This window comes from Sturnira hondurensis, unplaced genomic scaffold (assembly GCF_014824575.4).
Source record: "Sturnira hondurensis isolate 20B ecotype Veracruz unplaced genomic scaffold, ASM1482457v3 Scaffold0002532, whole genome shotgun sequence".
Classification (NCBI taxonomy): Eukaryota; Metazoa; Chordata; class Mammalia; order Chiroptera; family Phyllostomidae; genus Sturnira; species Sturnira hondurensis.
The window spans coordinates 270,052-281,176 of record NW_028075163.1 but is presented as its reverse complement, the minus strand read 5'-3'; the positions used below and the strand labels follow the sequence as shown (position 1 = coordinate 281,176).

The 11,125-nt window shown below is 39.5% G+C and overlaps 1 protein-coding gene across 1 annotated transcript; it reads right to left on the bottom strand.

Moving 5' to 3' along the window:
* Positions 1-325: 325 nt before the first annotated feature.
* Positions 326-1,794, bottom strand: LOC118982869 (olfactory receptor 52A4-like). The gene is given in 3 exon segments (XM_037040022.1): positions 326-565; positions 567-1,126; positions 1,695-1,794. Coding segments are annotated over 3 exon segments (900 nt in total).
* Between the last annotated feature and the right edge of the window lie 9,331 nt (positions 1,795-11,125).

The following is an 11,125-nucleotide window of genomic DNA, read 5'->3' as shown; positions in this document are numbered from 1 at the left end:
CATCTGCTGTTTCTGAGGAAGAGAATTTTCCTGGCAGAAGGCCCATTCTGAAGGTCAGAGAAACAGATATTTTCAAATTCTGGCAAGGCATCAAAAAAAAAAGGAGGCAACAGAAAGATTTAAATCCTGGTGAGAAAGGAGGAATGGAGAATTAATACTCATAATGTCCTAGTTTTCATATAAGACAATTGCTGAACTCTGAAACTTTACATAATGGGAGGTCAAAAAAGTAATCAGATGACACCTGGAAAATAAATAGGGAGTTTTTCACAGTCTTTCCTTGCTCAACACACAAGGACTGTAATCTAGGGCATGGATTATACACCTAGTCCACAGTTAAAAGCCCTAAAAGAAAAGCCTTAGGTGCAAGACTGCCACTGGCCAATAAAAGGTTGGACAATGTGATATATGTATGTGATAGGATATAAGATCCAGAGCTGTGAGTAAAAAATAAGAAAAAAGCAAGGGAGTAGAATTGGAAGAAGATACATATGTCGGGAATACATCTATTAAATGCCTTAAGACATGCCTCTCTCTGGGGCAAGCGAAAGACAGTAATAAATAAATATTTGCATACAGGAGAAGGTGATTAAAATGAAGTCAGGACTGCCCACAACAAAAGCCCCAAAGAGACAATAGAATTTATGGATGTAAACATCTTCAGTGGCAAGCTTCACAAGGGCCATGTGTTCACAGTAAGTGTGAGGTATTAACTTTGACTGACAAAGTTTTAGACGCCACTTTATGAGCAGCAGGCATATTACCAGAATGGCAAGCCACGATGCCACCCCAACTCCAATATGAGTGACTATTTGTTGTGTGAATGTGGTAGCATACTTCGGAGGATAACAGACTGCAATGTAGTGGTCCAGAGCTATAGGCAGCAGGACTCCTGCTTCAGTACCTTGAAATGTGTGGATGAGCCACAATGGGAAAAGACAAGCATCAAAATAGATCTCTGGCAGGTGTAACTAAAAATTTCCAAGCATCTTGGGGACAATGCTGGTACCAAGTGCAATTTCTGCGGCTCCCAACATGGCCAGGAAGATAGATGAAGGCTCATGGAGACTGGTTTCCAGTCTCATGGAGAGCTGATTTCTCAAAAGAGACCTTACAGGCAAGAGGGGCTGGAAAGAAGTATTCCAAGTCATGAAATCCAAAGACCTACAGCCAAGATTGCTCTATCCAGCAAAGCTTTCATTTAGAATGGAAGGGCAGATAAAGTGCTTCTCAGATAAGGTCAAATTCAAGGAGTTCATCATCACCAAGCCCTTATTATATGAACAGTTAAAGGGACTTATCTAAGAAAAAGAAGATAAAAATATGAACAATGAAAGGACAGCAAACTCACAGTTATTAACAACCACACCTAAAACAAAAGCAAACTAAGAGGACAGCTAGATCAGGAGCGGAACCATAGAAATGGAGTTCACATGGAGGGTTAGCAACAGGGGAATGGGAGGAGGAGAGTGGGGAGAAGGTATAGAGAATAAGTAGCAGAGGTGGTAGATAGAAAATAGACAGGGGGAGGGCAAGAATAGTATGGGAAATATAGAATCTAAAGAACTTGTGACACATGGACATAAACTAAAGGGGGGAAATGGATGGGGATGAGGTGTGCAAGGTGCAGGGGAATGAAGGGTGGGGAATAGGACAACTGTAATGGGGTAATCAATAAAATATATTTTAAAAAAAGAATGGAATCCCAAGCCAACTCTGTACAGTTTCTAGGCCAGGGATCCCAATAAGGGTGATCACAGAAGGCATGAACTTGGTGCCATTTGTAATGGGCATGGCAAATCAGTGTCATTCCTAGCAAGGAAGCAAAGTTTGGTAAACTGTGATTCTCTGTACTCATCTCAGTCAGTCACACAAATATTGAATAGCAGGATTATGAGAATCAACTTCATCAGCTGATACAACATTTTCTTTAAAATGCATGAGATAATGGACGTTGGCCCCACAGAAAGCTTCATCAGGATACATACACGTTAGCGAAACCATTCACCCACACTCAGCGATATCCACAGTTTGAAAATGGAGTATTTGATGGCCCATGCAGATGACAGGACCAATGTGACCAGGCTGCTTACTGGTGTTCTTCCTGCCCTCTACCCAACCCCAGTCCATTTTCTCTTTCTTCTTCCAACCTGTTTGTGGAAATCAGAAGGAGAAAAATAGAACAGTACTTGAGACAGAGAAACACCAAAACCCATAATGCATGGAGGTCCATTTTTCTCTCCTTCTCACTTCCTCTCTTCTTTTCATCCTCTGCTCACTTTAGACTAGCAGGGCTGGGTATTTCTACACGATGTACTAACACTTCTTCGATAAACTACTGATTGAAGACTCTTTCTATTGTGACCCCACCAATAAAACTACTTCTCATCTTGATTTCCTTCCCACCAAGAAATTTTGAAATGTGACGTGATGCAAGTCCCAGACTCCATCACAATAGACATTGGCAGCTGCATAATTTTGTATATTACCACGGTGATTCTGATTCAGGAAACAAGTCTTATATATAAATTTTTCACTTAGATAAGCAACCATGGCTCCTAGCCCAGTATCTTTTCCACACAATAAAGCAAGGACAATTTGAAAATATTAGTTAATAAAACTAAAAGGCATGGAGAGTACCTGGTGTAGGTAAAGAGAGACCTTGGCTGTTTCCCCAGGAGAGCAATGAGGAAGATGTTGAAGTGTTTGGAAGTGAGGTTAAGTAAATGAAGTTGGAAGCAGAAAGTTCTAATTTCTTATCTTCTGCAAAATCTGAACAAATTAAAAATATAAGGGAGTGGATTCTTTGAGAATTTTCCAAGATGTTGAATGGACAATAAACGACATACACGAGTGTAAGTGACTTGGAAAGCAGTGGAGACAGAAAGAAAAGATTCCAGAAAACTCATTGCAACACAAAGTTTGTTGTTGTGAACACGTCACACTTTCCAGTAATGAATACAAAAGCAAACAGCAAACTATAGTTCAGCTTTAGCATTGACAAGAGTATGCATCTAAAAATGTATTTTTTTAAAAGTGAGAGCAGAGATGCTGCCTAAGTGATTAGTTGCGTAAATCTAAATAAAATTTTTCTAACCATTTTTTGTGTTGTTACCCTAGGTACTTTGAAACATTTCTCTATAAATGAAGTCATCATCTCCAAATACTATTCTGAGTTATTCACTGGCCCCCAACATTATTCATAAATTTTAAATTTGGAATGTTTTGGAGGTTATTGTACTAAATCACTATCAAAACAGAATTCTTTAGCATAGTTTCTTGGCTGCTGACTCTATGTATGTTAATACTTTTTCCTGCCTTGTGTCTAATTATTGTGTAACTCTCTTAGAAAGACCTTACACTGAGCTAACATGTAGCCTGTAAACACCACCTCCCTTTTTGAGTTATACAGCTCCAGACACAAAGTACAAAGATTTCCATCACTCACGATCCTCTCTTTTTCAAGTAGAACATGTTCAGGGCAACTGAACTTGTCCAATAATGTTACAAATTGACTTTAACCTCTCAATCTTCTAAAGCATATTCTTCAGTTTGTTGGACTGTTCTCTAATTATATTTGCTATGAGTTCAAATTCAGACTCTATCACAAATAAATTTATACTCTCTACTTTTATGACTTGGAATTTTGTTTCTGGAGCTTTACTTGTGTTTTCACTTCAAGGTATATTTTTATCTCCACTTGCGCTAGTACACATGTCTGACTATTTACTCATTATCTAGGAACAGCAGTGGAGAAGTGGTGCATAGCAGAAGGTTGTTCTTTGCTGGTCCCAGGTATGGAAGATTTGTTTCCTGATGTAATTTTCCCTGATTCCAAACTTCATCAGACTCTTAAAAATCTCAACAGATATTTTTTACTCCCCAGGACAAAAAGGAGGGTTAGGGCCAGAAGAACTCAAACAATTTTTTAGGGCAATCCCACCCAATTCCCAGGGGCCCTGACATATTACATCTAACCAGAAGATGGCAATGTTGAAACATCTAGCACAATTGTTTCTCACAGAACCAGAGGTTGGGTGGGATTTACCTTGCTCCCCTCTTTGTGATAAGTGGAACCAATTCAGCAAGACAAACGAGCAAGCAAATATAACCAGAGACATTGAAATTAAGAACAATCTGACAGTAAACAGAGGTGAGGTGGAGGGGATAATGGGGGGAAAGTGGGGGGGGAGGGTTTTCAGGAACAAGTATAAGAGACACATGGACAAAACCAAGGGGGTGCGGAATCAGGGGAAGGAGGTGAGATGTCTTGGGTGGGGGGGAGTAGTGGGGGGAAATGTAGACAACTGTGCTTGAACAACAATAAAGTAAAAAACTAAAACAGAAAAGAAAGGAAAAAATAGAACACAAAGTAGGGAAGAGCATAACACGGGAATTCATTCCTTGACTGAGAAAATTGTCAGCTTTATTTCATGCTATTCAAGTCATTGTCTCTTCTTATTTACGCTGGGCCATCCCATGGAAATTCAAAGATTGCAGGTTCACTTCAGGTATCCCAGGCAGGAATGTGTTGGAAGTCATAGGAAGCATAGTGTTTATTCTGAGTTTTGTATGTAGTGAGGCTTGCCAAGAACAGGGGTAAAAAGTCAGCAATACACAGATAATATATACCTTATCTACAATGACAGGGGATGAAGACAGTTATTTTAGAGGAGGAAATCATAGGTTTTTTCAACAAACACTTGATCACAGGAATGTCTGTGCTGTTCAATATCTTTAATATATAATGTAATTTAAAATATATATCTTTTTGGCCTTTTTCTTTCCTATTGTATAAAATTAATACAATATAAAGGGAAACATACCCATATGTACTTTGTATATTTTTTCTATGCAAATGAAATAAATACTTAATAAATACTTAAAAAATACTTAAAAATGCTACTGGACTTATTTTAAATTGGTTTTAAATTTCATATTATAAGTAACCTCAAGTGGAACTTTTAGTGATGTGTTTTTGGATTTGTTTTGGTTTTTTTAATTGAATATATTGAGATGATATTGGTTAATAAAATTGTATAGGTTTCAGGTATAACACTTTATACTACAACATCTGTATATTGTATTGTGTATTTGTTACCCCAAGACAAGTCTCTGTCTAATGATGCTTTCTCAATGATGGCTAATAATAACAAAAAGTAGAAACAAGTTATCCTGCTATAAATAGCTAAACAAAATATGCTATATCCACAAAATGGACTATTGCTAAGCTGTAAAAATGAATGCAGCACTGATACAATACATGGAGGAGATCCTCTGATTTTATGCTTTGTTTAGATAAACCACCCAAAAAGGCAAATTCATCGAGACAGAAGGTAGATTAGTAGTTGGATAAACTACTAATGGATAAACCACCCAGTCAAGACTGGGGCTAGGGATGTTGGAGGTGGGAGTGACAGAGGAAAAGGAAAGTGATTATCCGTGAATATGGGTTTCTTTTAGGATGAGAAAAATGTTCTGGAATTGAATAGTAGTAATGGTTGCACAATCTTTATAATACACTAAAAACCACTGAACTGAATAATTTTTTAAAAATCTGACTTACCATTCAATAAAAATAAATGATTATGTAAATAAAAAACACCAAGTGATTCTGTTGTTACATCTAGCCAAGTATATGTCATGCCTCCCAGTATATGTCATGCCTAAAGGTGCTGATCTGACTGTCTAGAGGAGCCAGTGAACAGCACTTCCAAACCCCTGCTCCATTCATTTCTGCCTCTCCACTTTTGAAATTGTAGTGATTTTTCTCCAGATCTTAACTCCAGGGTGTTCACACCTGGCCCTGAATATTTTAGTTGCATTTGGGTGCCAGGATCTATGCTTCATCTTTGGTGAGTATTATCACATTTCTTGTAACAGGTCTCTGAGGCAGCTATGATGAGCCCCATTTTAGAGAAGAGGAAATAATGTGCCCAGAAATATGTAGGCAGTTAAGACAAGGCCAGTAGAGAAGCTCTGGCCTAATTTCTGGCTGTGATGTCTGAGCATTTTTAACTTAAGGTAATCCCTTCAAGCTCTCACTGCAAGCCTCGGGAAGTTAAGTTCCTTAGTTTGAATATCCATTACTTCATTGATAGGGCATGTGTCAATCTGATACATATCTCAATTGCTGCAGGTAATTGCTGTAGGTAGCTGCCTTTTACCCTAGACTCTGCCTCTGATTCGCCAGAGCCCTTAATTGAAGGAGATATCAAACCTGTGAGTGGAGCAGAACCCCAGACATTAGGGATGCAATGTCGTTTTGGGGCCAGATCTTTTTTATGTGTCTCTGGATCCACAGCATGGAACAAATTTGACCTGGAAAATAGATCTGTCTGCTAACTGGAAGCCAATTTGAAAGTAACTGAGCCAGGTTCTTATACTCCATTTGAAGGTTCCTTCAACAGACCAGCTGAGGTTTGTTCAACAGAGAGAACAGGAAGGGATGACTGTGTGCTCTAAAAAACCGTCTCTATGGGTAGATTTGGATATATCAAAGAACAGGAGACTCTCAAGTCCTGGGAAGATCAGATAAATGCCAATAGTAACTGGATTTCTCCTGGAGTTTGAGTCATGTGCTATGTCGGCAGACACTCCACATAGAGAGACAACAAAGACCAAAGATTTAACATACAACATGTAATGCTCGAAGCAGCATATGGTGATACAGAGACAACTTTTGGAATATAACAGCTAGGTCCCTTTCTAGTCAGGACTCAAACTTGGACTGTTTGTGCTCCCGAATACTTACCTAACTCTTCCGGGCCTCAGTTCCATTGTCTATAAAATAACGAGAAGGCAGCAGATGGTCTTAATGGAGGTCTAGACTGACCTATGGAGCTGACGGCCACCTCTTTTCTTGGCTCGCCATCTGAATTTTGAGCTATTTGCCTTTAAATCTAAATATACACATGGGATGTTTGTTATTATAAGTATATGTCAGTTAAATATTCAGTAAACAATAAAAAAGTAAATCAAGATAACTAACTATATGAACAAAATAAAAGACAAAGTCTTCAATAATTGTAGAAAAATATGAAAATATTCAAAATTCATTTAAAATAAAAACCATCATAAAACTAGGAATGCTAGAGAACTTAAGTTGATGAAGTTTATCTATGAACAATCTAAGTTAATATCATACTTAAGAGTGCAAAACAAAAACTTCTCCATCAGATTGAGAGTAATGCAAGGATGCTCACTGTCAATGCTTCTATTCAGCATGGTACAGAAGACCAAATCATAGTAGGACAAAAAGTAAAATAAATAAAAAATGTAGAAGAAAAACAACTTTAATAGGTAGAAAAAAGAAGAGAACTAATACTATGCAATTTGTATATGATATGATTGTTTATATAGGAAAACTCAAGAGAAGAGGAGGCAGTTACCTACAAAGGAGTTCCCATCAGACTGTCAGCTGATTTCTCAAAAGAGACCTTACAGGCAAGAAGGAGCTAGAAAGAAGTATTCCAAGTCATGAAATGCAAGGACCTACATCCAAGTTTGCTCTATCCAGCAAAGCTTTCATTTAGAATGGAAGGGAAGATAAAGTGCTTCCCAGATAAGATCAAGTTAAAGGAATTCATCATCACCGAGACCTTATTATATTAAATGTTAAGGGGACTTATCTAAGAAAAAGAAGAAGATCAAAACTATGAACATTAAAATGACAACGAACTCACCACTATCAACAACTGAACCTAAAACAAAAACAAAAACAAACTAAGCAAACAGAACAGAAACAGAATCATAGCAATGGAGACCACACAGAGGGTTATCAGAGGGGAGGGGGCAGAATGAGGGGGAAGGTACAGGGAATATGAAGCATAAATAGTAGGTACAAAATAGACAGGGAGCGGTTAAGAATAGTACAGAAAATGGAGAAGCCAAAGAACTTATATGTGTGACCCACGGAAATAAACTAATGTGGGGGGTGGGGGTGGCAATGCTGCTAGGAGGGAGGGTGCAGGGTAGAGGGGGATAAAGGAGAGGAAAAAATGGGATAACTGTAATGGCATAATCAACAAAATATACTTAAAAAGGAAAAATCAAGGGAAACTACACATCACTAAAACTAATAAATGAAACTACTGATTTATGATAAAAACCAAAGGGGGGTAGGATCAAGGGTGGGAAATGGGGATGGCTGGAGTGGGGGGAGTGTTGGGAGGAAAGTGGAGACAATTGTATTTGAACAGCAATAAAAAAAGTGTGAAAAAAGTAAATATGAAAATAAATTGAATTATTATAGACTAGCAACAATCAAACATTAAAGTTAAAACTATATTTATATGAATAACAAAACAAAATAATTAGGATTAAAAAATACTTCCAAGATTTCTAAAAGAAAAAGGTAACAAACTTTAAAGATGAAAATAAGGATGACCTAGGAAGACACACTATTTCTATGATTGAAATACACAATATTGTTAAACTGACAATATTTCCTTAATTGCTTTACAAATTAAATATAATCTCAATCAAAATTCTAGCATGTATTTTGGAGGTATTGACAAACTGCTTTTAAAATGTATGTAGGAATATAAAAGATTTAAGAAACACTTTAAAAATAAAATAATAAAGTGGAGTCCTGACCTCACCCAATTGAAGACTTACCAGAGATCTACAGTGATTATGGTAATTTGATATTGACCCACACATATATGTAATCAAGAGATTTTCAATAAAAGTGCCACGGAATACCATAGATACAGGAATATTTCTTCAACAAATTATGCCATATCAACTGTACATCTATGTAAAAAATGAAAATGACTGTTAAGCTTGCATTACACAAAAATATACTCAAAATCTTTTACTGACCTAAATTGAAAACACCGTAAAATACCATAAAACTTTCTTAATACCATAAAACTTTGTGGTAAAACATAGAAGAAAATCCTTGTGACCGTGGGAGTAGGCAAAGATGCCTTAGACAGCCCTGGCTGGTGTAGCTCAGTGGATTGAGCCTGGGCCTGTGAAGCAAAGGGTTGCTGGTTCGATTCCCAGTCAGGGCACATGCCTGGGTTGCAGCAGGCCAGATCCCCAGTAGGGGACACATGAGAGGCAGCCACACATTGATGTTTCTCTCCCACTCTTTCTCCTTCCCATTCCTTCTCTCTAAAAATAAATAAATAAAATAAAAAAGATGCCTCAGACAAAGCAAAACAAAATAAAAACAATTGATGAAATTGAGCTGCATGAAAAAGTAACTGAAACTCTTTGAAAGATACCATTAAGAAAATAAAAAGAGAAGTTACAGAGTGAGAGGAAAGATTTACCACATTATGAGAGGTCGTTCCAGAAAGTATCTAGCCACATACTATGATAAATAGAGACATTTACTGAAGAAGATGCAAGATACAAGAAACACTGGTTATGAGACAATGATGCCTCAGTCTCCTTCAAAGTACACACCTTGGGACCTCACACAGTTCTTCCAGTCACCATCAGCTGCCCTATGGTATTTTCCTGAATTTCATTGATGGTCTGAAATCTCTTCCCTTTCAAAGGTGATTTGAGTTTTGGGAAAAGCCAGAAGTTGCAGGGCACCAAATCTAGGCTGTAGGAGGACTGAGTCACCTGGGTGATTTGATGTTTTACCAAAAAACTCTACATGAGATGTGATACATGAATGGTTGTGTTGTCATGGTCAAGCTGCCAATCACCAGTTGCCCATAGCTACAGCCTTCTGAATCATCTGAATAGTTAATATGAAGGAATGTTCAAGTTTAATGCAAAATTTGATGCAGATTTGTTGATCTCCTTGCTCAGTCATTTTGAATGTGATGGCCATGCAGTACACACGCTCACTCAAAGGTGTCTACCACCCCCATGAACTAGTACAGTGAAGTTGTCATTGTTTACACAAGCACTTTCCAGTCCATTCTCATTGGCTGTCAGTTTACAATGTCATGCAAACCATTCTCATTATAATAACAACAATTGAACTTTTTCTGGACAGACCTTATATATCAGGAAAAAGGACTTGAACCATATATGTGGTTCAAGTCCTTTCTGGACACACACACACACACACAAGTTTTTAACTAAACAAATAACCTGATGAGGAAATGGGCAACCAATTTGAACAGCTATAGAATACAAAGTTACCAATAAACAAAAGAAAAGTGTTCAACACCATTAGTGATGAGGGGAATGCAAATGAAAAACCACAAAAATATACCACTACACAGCCATCAAAATTGCTATAATAAAAAATGACATCAAATATAGGCCAGTTCTAGAGAGAAGGAAAATGGCGGCGGAGTAGGACGGAGCGACTGCAGTTCTACACCTGGGGGAAAATCCTGGCAGATTTACAGAATAACAGTGCAATCGATTCCCCAACCAACAATTCCCCAGCATTTATGAAAATAAGAGACCAGAGATAGTGATGAACCAGACAGCTAGAGGTCCTTGGGGTCTCAGGGACGCGAGCAAGGACGGAGGCGGCCAGACCGGCGGCAGCCATTAGCCGGCGTGTAAAGACCTCGGAGCCACAGCTGCCACAGCGGTTGGAGCCCAGAGGCTTCCTTCTGTCTGTGCCCAGCGACAGGGGCATCTGCCACGGAGAAGTCATCGGGAGCCCGGCAACCCTGAGAAAAGTCAAGGGCAGCGGCAGCGGTGGCGGCGGCGTCGGGACGGCAGCCACTGGCCGTCGCAGAAAGACCTTGGAGCCTTGGCTGCCTCAGCGGTCGGGGCCCAGAGGCTTCCGCCTGCACCCAGCGACAGAGGCGTCTGACACAGAGGACTCATTGGGACCCCGGCACCTGTGAGTAAAGACAAAAGCAGCAACGGCAGGGCCAGCTGCCCTCGGGAGCCAGGCACCCCAGAGTAAAATCAAAAGCAGCAGCGGCGGGACCAGCAGCCATTGGCCGGCGAGTAAAGACCTCGGAGCTGCTGCTGCCCCAGCTTCCAGGGCCCAGAGGCTTCTGTCTACGGCCAGCGTCGGGGCATCTGCACAGAGGACTCAGCGGGAGCCCAGCAACTGTGAGTAAAGACAAAAGCGGCAGTGGCAGGACCGGCTGCTCTGGGCCAGCCCAAAACGCCTCAGAGCCGCCGCTTCTGCTGTGTTAGGGGTGTAGAGGCTTCCGTCTGTGGCCAGTGCCACGGAGGACTC